This window comes from Buceros rhinoceros, unplaced genomic scaffold (assembly GCF_000710305.1).
Source record: "Buceros rhinoceros silvestris isolate BGI_N320 unplaced genomic scaffold, ASM71030v1 scaffold5295, whole genome shotgun sequence".
In the NCBI taxonomy this organism is placed as follows: Eukaryota; Metazoa; Chordata; class Aves; order Bucerotiformes; family Bucerotidae; genus Buceros; species Buceros rhinoceros.
Genome location: NW_010414497.1, coordinates 21,979 through 40,179, shown reverse-complemented (window position 1 = coordinate 40,179; position 18,201 = coordinate 21,979). Strand labels below are relative to the sequence as shown.

Genomic DNA, 18,201 nt, shown 5'->3' with positions numbered 1-18,201 from the left:
AAAACAAAATCGCCTCTGGCACTTCAAACCACTGTATATTAAAATGCTTTATGTTGTAAATATTTTTAATACAATTCATCTGTCTGTGTAGGATATTATCCCGCTTTAGGAAAAAAAAAAGGGGGGCTGATGCCCTTTAGCCAATTACTGGGAAGCCTGAATTTGCAGGGATTATATTGTCTCAGCCTGCATGTAACTTTAGATGCCTCCTTCTTACGCCAGGTAGGGCTTTTGTTGCAACTGCTTGTGTATATATATAACTATATATATAACAGCTATGTGTATATATATATAACTGCTCTTTCATAGTCTTATTCTTTCAACTGTGTAAGAATCTTCTACTGTCAGCTAACATGCATTTGTGGCTGCTCTGTATTTTAATAAACTAACTTTTACCTTCTCCTGCACTGCTATTTATATCCAGTGCTTTGGATTTCCTTTTTACTAATGAAGTAATGAAATCTGGAGCAAAGAATTGCAGATGACGTTTCCCAGATTCATCACTTTAAGTACCCAAAACCATCCTGTAAATAACTTCATCATAAAGCATTCCTTTTCCTCCTCCTCTTGATCGAAATGAAAGAAATTACCTATCTTTTCAGCAGTCTTTCTGCAGTTCATTTTAGTCTGCAATTAAATGAAGATTGCAAATTTTAAAGTGCATTTAAACCAACTCTGATTAAACTCCTTATAACAAAAATCCTTTGTTTCTGTTGCTCAGAGAAAGTTACTTCTCCAGAACTTTTTTGCATGCCTTTTGATGATTTCATGCTCTTCTCTATTTCTTACATTTGGAAAGAAAGTTAGTTTTGTAAGAGTGTTTTTCTCCAGTCGCATATGTGATCCTTTTAAAATACTCTGGCCAGATCCTGACCACCTGCCTTCCATCTCAGCTCCAAGCTGTATTGGCTACTATCATCTTTCAAATATGAGAGGACTGAGGGAAAATAAGGATATAACTTGGCTTTGTTAAATTCCCTTTGCTTTATAGGTCGTGTCTAGTTTTGCTTATGAGTCAGTCTGTCACAGATACCTTTAATAATGCCCTTTTTACAGCATTGAAGGGCACCCTTAGGCAGCACAGGGTTGAAACACTGCAACAACTGGAGCTACATTTATTTTTTAATTAATTTTTTTAAAAGTCCTAGTGCTCATAGGGTAATAGCATCTATTCTGACAATACTCTTTAAAAGCACAATTACAGTAAAGAGGTTCATCCTAGATGAGTATTTTCTCATCTCTGATTTTGCAGTGTAGAGATTGCTGAATAAAATCTGTCTGTGAAGAATGGAATTTAAATTAATAACTGCGTTTTCTCTCAATATTTACAAAAATTTTGCACCGGTAGTCTTCCTTCATTTTAAGATATTGTTCAAGATTATTTTAAAATACATCCTTGTATGTTCACCATATGTTAAGAATGAACATTTGTTTTCTGGAACCATGGGGAAAAAAATGTTCAGCTTGTTATAGTAGTTATAAAAATAGAAGACGGAAGTGTTAGTGTGCCTGGGAGTGTTACTGTGACATGCAAATATTCTGCAAATATGTCTAAGAATGTATAGGGTCTTTTATTGCTCTAACAAGGTAATTAAACAGAACCACATGCTATTGTTTTTCTTTTTATAACCACTTTTCCTGTTAAATCTTTCTTTTATACATAATCTTTTGTTGCTCTATTAATACAGTGTATATGCCTTCTATGCCATTTTCCTCATGTTATGCAAACTGTAGAGCTAATTTTTCTTCCCCATACTCATTTTCTACAGTTCTTGTAAAGGAATGTATGCATCTTCAGTGAATTTGAGGAACAAATGATATGTCACAACTCGGTTTAGATTCAGTAGCATATGAATAACATCTTGCTGTTAGCTGAAGTCCCATTAATTTTTGCATATAAAATACAATTAAATATTACTAGTGGTGCTGGTTTCGTCCAAGCTCTGTGCAAGGATTCTCACTTACGGCAACAGGCTATCATTAAAAGGTTGTGTAATGCTATAAGTAGATGTACTGTATCTTACTCGCATAAATCATTGTACCACAGTTCCTTCCCAAAATTTTTCATTCCGTTAAAATTGCATAGGTCACTCCGAAAGTAGTGCCTCCTATTTATTTCCATGGCAACTACAACAGATATAAAGAGCACAATAACACTGGGTTTTAGAGCAAATTCTCAGCTACCAAACACTGCTGCAATGTGTGCCACTACTGAAAGTAGATTGAAAGTTTTCAAAAAATACTCTACATCCTTTTAACCCCCCAAATCACACCAAAATGTGATCCTGTTCACTGACATCACTATTAAAATAAAGAAGGCCCTAACAGCACACACCAAAGGATTTTTATCCTCTAGAAATCAACAGATCACCAGATGCCCTGAAGATGAATCTGATCCTGACAGAGCTTTATAGGGCATCCCGCAAAACTTGTTTCAGAAAGTTTTGAGTTGATCATGAATTGATCTAGTTCAGTGGTACTTCTCAGATCTAAAACCATGTTAACATAGGCAGTCCTCACTGAGAATGATTTTAAGGCATTCAGAAAATTCCGTTTAAGTCATAATAAAGAGCTGTGGTGCAGGGGCAAAATGGAAAAAGCCATAATGTGCACAGACAGCAGACTGCAAAACTGCCTTACTCAGTCTGTGGCTTCAGATCTGGAAAGGCTGTTGTTGGTATAGGCTGGGTACCTTTGCCAAGTGTAGGAAGGACCAACCATTTAGTCCATGAAAGTAGTTGACCTGAGTTCTCCCAACTAGCTACTGGTACTCATTTTTGCATCCTCCTCCTGTCAGATTATGTAGACTCTTTGTCCTCACATCCTGCTTCAAAGGGCATTCTTCTACCTCCTCTTCTGGGAGCTGAATTCATTAAGAGATTTACAATGGAATAGTAATTCTCAATCGAGTTTCGTATGTTTAACACTCATGAAAAATCTGATACAAGATCAGCATATCATTCAATCGCTGTCTTCGTCTAGTACATCACATTTTTTAAAGTTAGACAAGAGCTGTGTTGCTGCTGGATTCAAAGAGAGAACCATTGCCAAAACTTTTCTTGAGCATAAGCAGAGACTCTACGTACCATTATCATCTTTTAAAGTGACTCACTGCCTTCCTCCCTTTCCAGACATAATATGTGAAACATTCTTTCATAAATTAAACTATTTCCCCTAAAAATAACACACCACCTAGTCACTTACTTGCAGTGAGACACATTTTCACCAGGAGGAAGAAACAGTAAGTAAATGTAACTGAAAAATCTAGCATTAGTTGACAAGTCAACATTATTGTTTTTGAAATGCACAGTCACTTGCAGTTCTTTGGTGCAGTAGCTTACCTTAAATGATGCTGGATTTTCAACGTGGTAATATGGGTGGGTAATAAGACACATTTTTAAGAAGTAGGAAAGAAAAAATAAAATTACTGGTATGATAGGATGCAAGGTTTTCATTCCAGGGAAATGTGTGCTTGGGCTGGCCAGGTGGTTAGTCTAGTCTTAATGAATGAATCAGGTTTTTAGTTTGAAAAGCCTACATATTAAAAAAAAATAAATTACCCTCTAAAGAGTTTTTTATTTTGAGAGGTAAATTTGGCATTGAGAACATTTGGCATCAGCTGTAGGGTGAGTACAGTGACAGCAACTTCTGAGTCACTGCCATGTGTTAACATGGATGCAGGGTTGTTTACCCCTCAGTGAAAGATGTGCTGTTGAGCAAGTTAGCAAACAGCACTGCAAGGGCTGCTCTATCCCCACTGTACCCATCACTTTGTGGTAGTTATAACTGATTCAGTGTTGCCATTCTGTCCCCATTGCCATAAGTCCCCGTCTGTCTTGTGTCTGATACCTCTATGCAGGGCAGTATCTATGCAGGAGAATATGTTCATAAGTTTTCTTCATTCAGAAAAGGAAGGTTTTAGCCTTCCAGCTGTAGAGCTGTGGTGTTGGGGTAATTGCTTTTTTCAAAGAGACTGGACATGAAGTAAAATAACTTATTTTTGAATGTTGTGTAGCATCCATTGCTGAATACACTGTATTACTGTTGTAGAGCGTATCGCTCTCTACAACTACCTGAAAGGAGGTTATAATGAGGTGGGTGTCTGTCTCTTTTCCCACTTAACAAGTGATAGGACAAGATGAAATTACTTCAACCCAAGGGAGGTTTAGATTGGACATTAGGAAAAATTTCTTCATCTGGAGGGTTGTGAAGCATTGGAACAGGCTGCCCAGGGAAGTGATTGAGTCACCATCCCTGCAGGTATTTAAAAGATGTGTAAATGTGGTGCTTAGGGACATGGTTTAGTGGTTAACAGTTGAATTCGGTGGTTTTAAGGTCTTTTCCAACCTAAATGATTCTATGATTCTATTAAAGGATATGTGCTCTTTGCAACCGGTCTTGCCTATCCCACGTTGGCCTTTTCAGCCATCAGCGCACTTGCAGTGGGTAAAGCCCTTCCCAAATCTTTGTCCGCGAAGCCAAGCCATGATGATATATAAAAAAGAGTATAGTTGTAATGAATTACAGCAGAATAAGAAGATGGCATGGTAGGGTTTCCTTAATTTGTGTTGTCATAACTAGAACAAAGTTAGACTCTTGTTCAGAAAGGTATCTCTAGTCATGCCTTAAACACACTTAGGTCACCCATTTTTGTAAATCACGTTGGGTGAATTAAAGTGCCTGTTGATACAGAATGTAAGCGCATAGAAAAATAAGTAGTAAAAGTTTTAAAGGACTAGGCTGTGTTGTGTAACTTGCCTGCTTTTTCTTGGAAGTATATTAAAATGTTGAAAAATAATCATAAGAAAGCTACATTCCTTCAACCATTGAAAGCAAAGTATTAATTTAGTTGTTTTAAAAAAAAAGAAAAAAGGAAAAAAAAGCAATAGCAAGGCATTCAATTTAATCTTACTGTTCAAAGTCTGAAATTTTGTTTAGATGAAAGGGGATACTGATAAATTTGAAAAATTAAAAAATTTTTTTTATCCTTTTGGAAAATTAAATTAGGATTGAATAGAGGAACGTTACTTTAACGATGATTAGAAAAAAGCGTGGGGTATTCTTTAAACTGTACAGAAATAAACTGATTAGTCTTTTTCAGAGTAAGTTCATATTCAGGAACTATGGCGTGTGATTGCCCGTGGTAAATCTGGTAAATAATTTTTTTATGCTTCTGCATTCATTATGGAAGAAAGGAGATTCCCATGCTCATGGAAGACTCATTACAGCATTTATTTTAAGGTGAAGTGTGAGGAGGAGAGGTCAAGGGATAGACTAAATAAGTGGTAATAAATCCTCCTATCTGTGTATTCAGCAGAGAGATGTAAAGGAACTCAGGAATGAAACAGCTGAAATGCTGGTGCTACCTCTTAGGTGGAGTTTCTCACTAAAGGTTGTGCTGATAATACAGGACAAGAGGAAGGAACAACTGTGATGCCAATTTTGGCAAAGCCCCAGGGGAGACCAGAGGACTTGGAAACCCACTGTCTGTTTTGGGCATGTTAGTGGAATTAGAGTGTAAGATCACTGTCCATATGGCAGAAAAGACAAAAAGGCTTTTGTAGAGAAAACATTAAGAATTCTCTGAAGGTTTCAGTGATCCTATGAGTGAGAGTGATCCACTTGATATAGGCTGCTGGAATTTCTGGAAGTCAAGATACCTAACAAAAGGATCTCAAAGAAAGTAAGCAGTCACAGGACAGGATAGATGTCTTTGCATAATCAAATACATTTAATTCAGTTAGTTCTCCCCATTGAGAAATGTTTTATAAATGTATTTTTTTTAAATCCCTCTTATGTCCCTTTAATTTTCTTTTATGCTCAGATTATTTTAAAAGTAGCTTTCTGTATTGCTTCAAAAAGTAAAGATTTGAGTGAAAGTTGCCTATCAACCATAAAATACATACAAGTCCCAGAAAAATATAATTTGTTGTTGGAGCAGTTCAACCAGTCTGCAGATTGTTACTCACAGAAGTGCTTCAGTGTCATGTAGTACGCCATATCGTGGAGATCTGTCAGCTTTTACAGTGAGCTTTATGCTACCAAAAGTAAATCTGTAGATAATTCTGATTTGTTGTGTAAGATATTTTTAGATCTCTATTTCTGTAGAAAATAAAGCCTGAATATGCAAGTATATGGGTTGTAGTTTATGTACATTTCTAGGAGATTAAAAGAATACGGAAAGAGTAATTTTACTGGAATTCATAAGGAGCAGGTTTGCTGGGTTTTTTGCTTGCCTTACTGTAGCTAGCTCTATTTATTTATAAAATAATGTGTATATTGAAGGTGGGGCCAGTTGTTACTGTAAAATTAACAGCAGGCATTTTCTTTGCTTCTTCATAAAAATGTTTCTAGCTAGTGTTTGAAAATAGCAACTATGTTTACTACTACATTTTGCAGTGTTGCTTGGGCCCTAGCTTTTGGTGTAGCCCCATGCTTTCTTGTTGGCTTTTTTAAAAAAGCGAAACCATCAGATTTAGGTAATTGAAGGTATTTTACATCTGCCCAGCTGGCACAGCCATGTTTTCTTTTCTGTCTTCTATATCACACTGAGGAAACATAATTTATTGCTGGTCTTCGAGTTCCTCTTGGGCCATATATTTCATTCCTTTCTGTTTGCACTGGAAGCAGAAACTGTATTGCATATGCTGTTGGATTTCTGTACCCCTTTAATGGAAAAGGTACCTCTCGGGAGTCATCCTTTCAGTGAGCTGGCTGGTAGATGCTAGAAACAAGCACCTGAAAAGTGCAAATGTAAACTTACACATGAGGAAAGTTAGCTGAAACTAGCAGAGGAAATTATTATCAAAATGTCACCTTCCCCATAGTGTTGAGAGAGAAACAAACTTTGAAGAAGGTGTGCTGGAAGACACCAGGTGACTAGTCTGGGTGCCTTTAACGCCCTGAATCCAGTGAATTTTGCTCAGCTGGGAGGGTTGTAGATTTGCCAAAGAAAGATGGTCCAGTTGCGCTGAAACAGCTGTCAGTATTTCAGTAGACTCAGACCACAGCACCCAGCTTGTTTGGAGACTACGCAGGGAAAAGGATATGGGAGAATAGCAGTGGAAGTGATACCACACCAGACAGATAAGATGCAGACCTTTATCTGATGAGCATTAAATAAGCGTTAATTGCCTTCTCATTCTCTGAACAGCAGTTGTTATGAGCTAAGGGATGAGCTTTTCCAATGAAAGTTTCACTGGACTCTCACAAATATGAAACAGTGTTTTATCCCCAGGTAAATTACAGCATTTGCTCATTGCATGGGCTGCAGTCCGTACAGGAGTAGGCGTAGCTGCAAAAGGCTTAACCTTGCTGGATCACTGAGAGAGTTTATTCAAACTTTGAACCACACTTGGTATGATGACCACGACTCATATAGGTCCTTGGGTGGAATAGCTGCCAGTCTTAAAAAAAATTGGGTTTTATTTACAGCACAGTTAACTCATTTACAGTAAGTTAACTCTTCAACCAAGGAAAACTCAGAATTGCTGATGAAACAGAGGACTTGAAAATAAATCTCTCAGAGTCCTTGCAGGGCAGTTTCTTCCAGTCTTCTAGAAAACCCTTCTAGTTCAAAGCATCCAATGGCTTCCAGCATTGAAACAACCTCAGCAAGTCCCTTCTGGGTCTCTAGGAAATCTTCCCATCACTTTCACGCTTGGTTGACAGTCTGCTTTGCAGAAATCAGTTGCATTGCAGCAGAGTAATATCCTGCTTCTTCATGCTCTCTCTCTGGTCACGCCGTACTGTCTTCTGAAATGTTCCTTCTACTGCACCTCTCAGTGGCTCTCATTTAAGTAGATCCCCTTGACTCAAAGTGAAGCATTTGAAGAATAATGTTTGGTTTTTCTTTCTTCCAGTCATACCCCTTGGAAAAAAAAAACAGCTGTTTTTTACTGCTGAGATTGTAATCTGCAAACGAGCAAGTTCTGCAATGACACAAACTGAGTATATTGGATATTTTTTCTGTAGGAAGGCCCTGATTCATCAAAGCACAACAGTGTATGTAGCACATGTTCTGTGGATCCTTGGCAAGACTTGGCATTTGCATGTTGCTAAGCTGTGGCAATGCAAGTGCTGCTGAATACAGCTATGGTGCTGTGCTGTCATAGGGAGGACGAGCATTTTAAGGTGTGCCTTGGAGGCTTTACCAAATCAAGATTGAAAAGGAAATTGGCTTCCTTTGGCTTATTAATAAGTTGTATGCTAATAAAAATCAAAAAGTATATTTTATAGCTTTTCTTACTACAAGTGGCTGAAAAACTACAGAAGGTTGTTGGTGGTTTTTTTGGGTTGGTTTTTTTTTTCCATTTACTTCAAAATCATATAGTGTAAATGGTGGGAACAGCAATTGATAGTGTGGAAAAAAATTGTATATATTCTGTAACTTTTGCTAATATCATGCAGAAAGAGTTCTTAAACAGTAGAAAACATTCACCAGGAGGACTGGAACAGGTGCTCTGCATCAGAAGAGGGTATCTACACCCCTGAGTGGCTGTGGCCTGTGGACAATGCATGCTGGAGCAGGGAGACACCTAAGGGCACTGCAGCCTATTAATGTCCCAGGCTGGAGCAAGGACACTGAGGAAAAGAGTAGCTGAAAACATTAAGTGTAGAGCAGAAAAAGTGGCTGAGCACACAGTGCATGAAGGAAACCATCACAGACACTACCTCAACTTCCTACACTGCCTGTCACCTTATTGCAGAATTTCAATGGACTGAGTATAATCCACAGCAAAAAATAAGGAAAATTGTGACCAGGAAGTGTAGAGGATAGGGAGTTGTGTGTTTCTCTCTGTTTATTTTCTTCTTTTATTTTTCAAAACTTCAGTCAGCAATGAGAGGTTTGGTTTTGCTTGCAATAAATTAATTCCATTAAAATTCCCTGAGTGTAGGCTGTGTTGCCCACAACAGAGTCCCAAGCGAATAAAGGTGCCTTCTTGCAACTCGAATCTCAACACCTGGTGGCTCTGGGTGCAGAACCATAAGCAGCATCCCTTTCCATCTTTCTGTTAAGCCTGAGTTCCTGTCTGCATACTGATATGCTTAAATAACTCTGGAACCCACCATAGAAAACACTTTGGAAATTGTACACACACTAATATGGAATATGTTGTTTGGGAGTTTTAGAAAATAAGCCCAAGATAATTCTGAAAGCTTTAACCCTTGCTATGATATATGCTAAATTTTGTGGTTAGGCTTAGTAATAAGTGTTCATCAATAGTTCGGCATGTATCTGCCATACAGTGTGTTAATGGTCTTCTGCTGATCAGGTTCCTCAAAATAAAGAGAATTAGTTTTCAAAACTCTGTTTTGCTTGTTTATTTTCCAGTGGGAGCAAAGTTTTTAATTTTAAACTTTCTGTATTTAGTAGCTAGTGAATAGAATCATTGAAGAGCTGTTGGGAGATTTCTACAGGGTACATATTCTGTGAATAAGCAAAAGTGAAACTTTCATTCCTGAGATAGAGATACAGTGCAAACTCTTCTTGTTCTCTTTTATTTAGACCATTGTAAGGAAACAAAAGGTCTGCTTTATGAATGCGGTAACAGTGCATACCCTCCAGACATCTGCCTGTTCTTTGATTTCTACCTAGAGTGAGTCAGCTTCCTCTGTCTCCAGGGCTAGGAAGCAAACCTTGAATGAATGGTGACACTGCTGCTCAGAAAAATGGTGTTAAAATATACAGCTGGAGTCATTAAAATTTATCATCGCTGTTTCACAAGAAGTAGGACAGATCCTTACTGTAGATTCACTTTCCATTTATGTATGCGTGAAATAAATTTATTTAGATTCTGGTTGAATAAACTCTTCTCCCTCCGTTTAAATAGGCTGTTGAATGGGCCAAACCAATGGTTATCTACCTCTGCTCTTGACTAATCTAATGCAAAGATTGAGAGTTTTGATTCATTTCTATTGTTGTCTGGCGCACTCTGTCTCACTCGATTTGAAGTGTTTATGAGCTCCTGCCAGGCCTAGTTCGGGACTGATTCTTGGTTTTGATCCTTCTTCTCTGTGGTCACTAACATTTGATCACACAAATGTGTGATATCTGTATGGTATCTGATAAACTATTAAAAAATTTCCAATGAAATACAGAAAGAAATCCGTTCTTGAATGCTTAGTCGATATTCTGTAAGCAGATTGCTGAAACATCAGCAGGCAAAGTCTGAGGTAAAAAACATCTAGTTTCATACTTAGAAGAGCATGGAGGAGCTAAGCTGTCAATGTGCTTCAGACATGATCCTCTAACAAGTGCAGTGCTATGCTTTAGAAATGCTTTTGGTTTTGCTTTGGATTTGATGCTTTCAACCACAAGATTTGACTCTGAACTGGCAGCTGACTGCATAGATACCTTTCAAGCACTGCTCTGGAATATCTTCCCTGACGTGTCCCCTGGATGGTTTGGAAGAAGGAAAAGATGAGGAGAAAGGGTTGCACATAGTTTTGTTCATTTCTAGTGAAAAAATAACATAAAATCCTTCTTATCAAAAGGTGAAATGAGATAGATGTACTAGAGTTAAAGGGTTTATTGTTCAGAAGAATCGTATTGAGTAAGTGCCAGCATTGTGATACAATCACCATTATTAAAGGCTGATAAAGTAATAACTATGTTAATCTCATCAAACAGATCCTTTGCAAAATGATGATTCTGTCTATTCAGCAGGGGTCTTGAGATATATAAAACTTAGAGTTAACAGAGTCTGACGGAAACAAACCTTGAAATTTTGTCAATTAATTAAGCATTTCTGGCTGTGTATGTCACAAAACAGTTAAGTAAAAACAGAACTTAATGTTTGATGACTAGTCTCTTGCCCAACTGCATGATAGGCATGTATTCTGAAGGTGTAGTGAACATAATTTATGAAATTAGTCATAGACAAGCTGCATATGCAAACTGTAACCTAGGCATAAACAGTAAGCATCCCCTAAGTTCCTCGAAGGAATTTGTCTTTGCCAAATATGTGGTGAGCCTATGCATTTAAATGAGCTTTCAGACCCATACACCAAAACGGTTGTAGCGAAGCAGAGCTTTCAGGTAGCTTTAGCGTTATTTGGAGATGAAGGTGACAGGCTAGGTGTTAACTGTTCATTTGCAGAGTCACTCAGCAGCAAATGAGCTGAGCGCACTGAGGCTGCTGAATGGTGGGTGTTTAGCTTGAAATCTAAACCGTGTATTTCTGTTGAAAGTCTGGGTGGTTGTACCATTCTTGCTACGTGAGTGAGTTATGCCGCAGATGTTCTGCCATTATGAAATGATTTGAACAGACCTCTCCTGGAGGATTGGCTGGAACTCAGGGCCAGCATGGGGAGGGCAGCCCCTCTCTCCTAGACAGAGGCTCCTGGGCAACACCGAGGGGGCAGGTCCCCATCTGGTCCCTCCACTGGGAGCTGCTTTTCAGCTGTAGCTCTGCCACTCAGCTTGGCCTTGGCTACAGCCCCCATGAAATGTCCACCATGCCTGTGCCTGGCTGCAGGCCCCTTGGTCTGGACCTGGCCTCTGCAGCCCTATGACTGACTTCCTAGGTGTCCCAGGGCCTCACCCTGGCCCTGGTCCAGTCCCAGCACCCGGGTGGACATGTCTCACTACCATGGTCTGGGCTGGTGACCTGGCCATTGGCAGCTACCCTGGGCCTGCCCTGCTCACCTGGCCATGGGGCTGGGCTCTGCCCCGCGCAGGGCTCTCTTTCCCACTGGAGCAGCTCCCAGATGCCTATGGCTCGTCTTTGGCAAAACATCTTCATGAGGCAGTTTGTGTCCCATGGCTAGTGAAGTAGCAAGGGCTGAGAGGATGGTACTTTCATTCTGTCTGTGTGTATTGGTTTTTTTGGTTTTGATATCGGCTCCTGGCATTGACAGCCTTGAAATTTCACCTATAGGATCATGAAGATAAAAAGTCTGAGTGCTGTGCTTTGGGATTTGAAAAAATTCATTTTCCACAGGAGGAAAAAAAGCTCATAGCTGAATGTTGCTAGCAATCGGGGGATGCCTTTAGGAGGCTGTTAATGAACAGACGAGAGTTCATAATTGTGTCATCAGAAAGGATGGGTTGAAGCCTGTGCTAGCCACGAGTGAAAGCAAAAGCAGCAGTTAGATACATAAAAAAGTGGTTTAATATGACAAAAGTTATGACACGTAAGAGACTTCTAGATGTCAGGAAAAACTCCTTGCCTGTTTTCGTTAAGGTTGATGACAGCATTTTGGAAAGATTCTAGGAAAAATTCTGTACTAACAAAGGAAGAGGCTGGCACTGGACAGGAAGAGTAAAAACAATCAGTATGAAATAAAAGATGCTGCTATGATGGTTTTGTATGTGGAAATAAATGAAGCGGTATACTCAAGAAGTTTGTAGGAAATTGAGTCATGTGAAAATGTATTTCAGTTTTTAATGGAGAACAGGTTTGGGTTAAGTAACTTTTCAAAAACAGTGGATATCAGTAAGAAAACAGAACCAAGACTTCAAAGTAAGAAACACAGAACTCATTTTTAAAAGTTCAGCTGATTAACCGCTAGAACAAACAGCTAAGGAGCTGATGAATTCTTCATCTCTTCATATCTCTGTAATCAAGATTGAATACCTTTCTTGGTGCGTATGAGTAAAAAGCAATTTATTTGTCTTAGTATAAGTAATAATGTTGGTCAAGTTTACTTACATAGGCTAAATTTAAGGGGATAATAGAGCCTTGTTTTTAAAAATGATGTCACCTTCCAGTTAGGAGTCCAAGTTAGCTTTAAGAAAAGTCAGTTTACACCTGTTTATTCTAGCAGCTGTATTTAAGAGAATGTGCATGAGATCTGGGTAAACATAATTTGCCAAACAAGTACCTTGTTGATCACCATCTCTATCATCCACATGGGTGATTCATCATTGTTTGATCAGGAATTACAAGATTCCTTTGTTGTAGGTTATTTCTTGATACATTTCAAGGGCAGCTGAAAATTTTATTCCATCCATGTTTATTTGTAAACTTTCTTGTGAAGCTGGGTGCACGTGTAGGCTAATTGCTTCTAGAGCTCTTGCTCTGACTTATTGCCCTGGTTTGTCAAACTTCATAACTAAATGATTATTAGACATATGCCACAGGAATATGGAAACAAAACCCAATCCACAGAAAAGTAGAATTCAATATTCAGAGCCATAAATTACATTGTAAGGGACAAAAATACTCTGTATGGGATTATAGGGACAGAAATGTCCCTATAATCTTTTCTTTAGCTACATATATGTAGTTTTCCTGCAGGCTTCATCAACATGAAGATGGACATTTCTTCCAGTAAGACCAGTATTTGGACCTACAGTTACCTCCAGAGACGAGAGGGAGTATGAGAGTGAGAGACTTGGCCCTACAGAAATTCAGTATTAGATTCTGTGAGTTGCCTTGAAGGACAGTTTTCTTTTCATTGAGAGTAAGGAGCTAAACTATTTTAATGTAGTGAGCCTTATCAGAAGACCTTTGTTTCTCCATGATGACATTCAACAGATAAGACTAGATGGAAGAATATTTGGCCTTTAAATCTATGAATTCTTAGAATTATTCACGCTTCAGTAAAGAGTTAACAGTTGTGTAATCTTGTACAAATGAGTGAATCATGATTGGTATTTTACAGTAAAAAATCCAGGAAAGAGCAAATAAATAAAGCATTATTGCCTCAGGCCCGGAAGAGTTTGGTTTGTGAAATATGCACTGATGGAAATATACTGTACCAAACTTTTGAGGATGTTTTTCTTGCTTACTGCATATAAACAGCATGACCTTCATTGTGCAAGATACTGCAAACGCAATTGCCACCTTGCCAAAACCAAGGCAGTGCTATCATCTTTAACTGAGGTATGCTAACTTGCTCTAGCTAAACAAACATGTAGAGTTTATCAAGCTTTAGGGAAGCGATGAGTAGCTGGGAATGACAAAGATATCTGTATAATTCAGGGACGATTCTGACAAGGAAATCAACTTGGATGTGAGAGTTTAAGAGAGCAGGAACTGAAGTAATAGTTTGACAGATACCACTGAACACTCTCAAGTAGAGAATCCAGGGAGGATGACTACTTGCTAGCCATCTACTGGTATCCAGATGGACTTGTTCAGAGAAGAAAGGAGTACTTAACCGTAGAGTATTGAAAGACACTATAATATTGTGTCCAGTATGGATTGTGTGCCCTGTCTTTTAGCCATAGACTTAACGACCTCAGCTACAAGTGATTCAAGCAGTGAGGGGAAAACATAGCCCTAGGGAACACAGACAATGAGGAATTAGTTGGTCTTGTGTGCGTGAATGATATGTACTGGCTGTAAGGTCGTGTTGGTAATATTTCAGGGAAAGACATTCGTGAGGGAATTTTCATTAAGGCCATAGCACAACAGTTCCTCTTTTGCCAGAAGCGGGTACTGTTATTTTTAGTCTGGAGACTTTTAAATGCTGCATCTTGACCTGCGTTTAGAATTACTTTGGCTTTTTTCTTACTGACTGTAGCTCTGAGAGTGCCTTCTCTGTCTACTACAAAGAAACAAGTGTTTTGTCTCAAAGTCAGTGTCTTGTATGTCAGTTCGCCTAGGTTTTGATGTGTAGATTTTCTGTCTATTTTGAGAGAATAGTACAGAATGTGTTATGAAATAAAAAGCTATCATAAGCAGCAGTCTCGATTTGCTATGTTCCTCACACTGTTACAGTCCGCAGAAATTTCAGTGCACAACATTGGGCACTACAATCTGATTAGTAATTGGTTTTGATCCTTCATCTAGGTGCATTTTAAACACCAGAGATGACAAAACATGAAGAGATATTTTTAAATGGTTTTCTTTTCTTAGGATCTTTTAGCAGAAAGAGAGGGAACAAAGCGTTTGTAACCACTTTGTATTTGGCTAGCTGACCAGCCCAGCCACAGTCTTCATAAAGAGTTGAGATTCAGCTTCTTTCATGATTGTCTTTTAGTGAAATAAACCAAAATTAACAACCTGCTTGAAATCTAATATGCGACTTTATGACACATTATTACACGAGTGGTAACCAGGATTGAAATGTGAGCACTCACAGCCTGTGTGGTGGAGTGGGAGGCTGAAGCATTTAGGTGTAGCTGGGCATGGCAGGATATTTTGCAGTGTGCTTCACCAATTGCAGTTCTCTAAAGCCACCTCTGGTTGTCACCTTCTCTTTTGTACAGTGGAAATAGAAAAAAGAAAGCATTCTTTAGAGGGAAGTTCTGGTGTGATGAACAACTTCATCAGGATGTTTAAGCAGAATGGTATAGTGGTCTGGCCTGAAGACAGAAAGGACGGGAAATATGCTGTCTCTCCTGCTGTCCCCTACAAATGAGGGCATTCCGTTTTCCCTTTCCTCTTACAATTCTTTAGACTTTCCACTGCTTCCTATGAAAACTTTTCCTATTCCTTTCTTGAAAACTTTTGTTGCTTTCTCTTTGACCTTTTGCCAGCCTGTATGGGTTTCAAAGACATGAGCAGTAACCTGGACATTGAGCGTCTGCTTCAATGTGCGTCTGGAATCATACTGGAATCATAGAAGTATAGTGAACTAGTTTGCATTTACTAGCCATGGTACAACAGGTGCACAGTGATGTAAAATTGGAGCTGTGAGCACTCAACTTTTTGTTAACTATCTAATGATAATTAATAACAAGTGCTGACCCATCCTGTATATCCCAAACCAGCAATTTTCTGTTAGATAAAGAACAACTTGCAATAGTAAGCTTTCATTATGGAAAAAAATCCACTGGTTTTGCAAGCATTCTTTATAAGTTAGCAAAATACCTCCACCAAGGACCAGTGGGCTACATTAAAAATGAAAATACATTGGCCTGCCAAAATGCCTAAACATACTAAACTAGTGTTTCATTTAAGATACAAAGCCACATTAACATTTTGATGGCAAGTCAGTTGAATGTATTTTTCTCAGTTAAAATATGTCAAATTTGAGATCCTAGCAGTAGGAAGACAGTACATCTTTTACTTTATTCTTGTCTCCTTTAGTCAGTCTAGAGGCAGGCATGCTTTGCCTTGAACATTTACTTCATGACTTGTCTTACTGTCTATGTGATATGCCTTAGTATGCAGAAAAAAGAGCAGTCCCTATGTACGTAAATCAAAATTATTTTTTAATACAGTGAAAAAACCCAGAAAATTATATGTTCGCTATTACTTAGCAGCAAAGCAAGATTCTGTCTTGATTCAGAGGAGCAGAGTTTTTGTTACAGAGTGGGTGCAGGATCAGTTTCATAGTAAGTTGATGCTATGCTTACAGGCACACAAATGCCCTGAGGAATGGGAGGTCTTCGTTATACATGACAGAGATAGATAGCCGAGGTTGCTGCAAATATCAGAGTGTCTCTGGCCCTGTTATTGCCATGCTCTGTTCAAGGTCATTAGACCTGAACAGGAGTAATTATCTCAGGCAGAGCATTGGATTAATGGCTACATTTCTTCTGGTACCTTCATGAACAGAACTACGAACTCTGCAAAAATACACGTTGTGAAACAAAGAGCACACATCACTGTGAGAACACCTGCAGACCATGCACATTTTGAGGTTGTCATCTTTTCTGGCATAGCTGTTTCTGTCTCTGTTGGCTTTTACAGCTGCCTTCGCCCTCCTCACTGGTTCAAGGGTTCTGATGTTTGTGCTCAGCCAGAATTAGCCGCTCCGCTTTGTGTATGAGAAAATGGGAAATTCCTGTTCAGTTTTGAGGTGGAGGATGATCAAGGGAGGAGTTGGGTTTTTTGTTTGGGTTGGGGGTTTTTTTTGTTGTTGTTGTTTTGGTTTTGGGGTTTTTTCGGTTCTAACTATTCCCTTGTTGATCCAGTTATCCAGAGAAGGAGGAATTCAATGAAAGTCTGTCACAGGTAAAATGGACAAAAGTAAAATGTACTCATGTAAAAGAACTTCACAAGGAGAAGACCATGAGTATATTGTACCAACAAAAGATGAGGAAAAATATGTATGTAGGTTTTAAAAATACTGTTTCCTTTTAGGTTAATATTTTCAAAAAAATTCAGTTTGCCAAATGCAAAGGGGAGAGACGTATCAAAATAATCTGCAAAAGTCCAACATTCTTGATATGTTCTGTATCCTGATTTTGTCTTTTCATTGTCAGTCTAACAATTGCTGAAACTATGACTAAGCATTTAAAATACATTAAAAAAATTATTTAGCTTATTTTTGCCTGAATTGGACTGTGTTTTCCTGAAGTCCTGTGAACGGGCCTTGCAGCTCTTGCTTTAATTCCTGCGTCATACTCAGATATTGAATAGATTACTGTACATAACTTCTTCAGATGGTAAGTTTAGCTTAAACTTTTTCTAATATATACAAAACCTTGAAGAAGTTAGATATTGCTTGGAAATGTGTGTATATCTCTGTCAAGTTCTTCAAGGAACTGATTAATTTTGGAGGCCATACCAGGCAAATGCATGAGTACAAGCCTCATCAAAATATTCTAGGGTATTGACAATAACATATGCTTTGCACGGTATTGCTTCCATGCTAATTTCATTCTCCTTAAAGACATTGTGAACGTTTTATTTTAAATTTTAGGAGCGTCTTCTACTTTCTTTACTGCCTGCTCACATCGCCATGGAAATGAAAGCAGAGATCATTCAGAGATTACAAGGTCCCAAGGCAGGCCAACTGGAAAACACCAACAACTTCCACAATTTGTATGTCAAAAGGCACACCAATGTAAGGTATTGTACTGTAATTGAATGCATCAACAACATTCAGAAAAAATTTAATAAGAAAGTTTTAAGAGAGCAATTAAGAAAATAATTGTTTTGGTATGTTTAATGTTTAGTATCTGTTAATTTGATCATACGCTGACAATTCCATCTTCCAGAAGAGCAACAAAAACGTTAATACAAAGAGTTGTTTAGAAAAAGCCATACATTAACAAGGTTTTCTTCATGTCTTAACTTTTGAGGTTAAAGTACTGAATCCTGCTTTCATATGGACTAGTCAAAATTGTAATTCGTGTCAGTTACATTGTTCTGAATTTGTAATTTTCTTATCTGGAGCAATTTCTCAGGTTTTATATAATGCAAATAGGGTTGTTGTATCACACAAGTATTTTACATAGTACCCGAGATAAAATATTCTGCTGACAAATCGAATTATTTATTAATTATAATTTTCTAGAAGTTAGAAAAATCATTCATCCTTTGTTTCAAATGTTCTTTCATCTTTACAAGTTGT

General features: G+C 38.3%; 1 protein-coding gene across 1 annotated transcript in view; it reads left to right on the top strand.

Annotated features, from left to right (window-relative positions):
* LOC104494295 (adenylate cyclase type 2-like) overlaps nt 1-18,201 on the top strand; it is a gene marked incomplete at its 3' end in the record, with an annotated part of 102,181 nt that overhangs the window by 64,032 nt on the left and 19,948 nt on the right. The window contains exon 5 of the mRNA XM_010137105.1: nt 17,548-17,696. Within this exon, the coding sequence (XP_010135407.1) occupies nt 17,548-17,696 (149 nt within the window). The remainder of the gene's footprint in view (nt 1-17,547; nt 17,697-18,201) is intronic.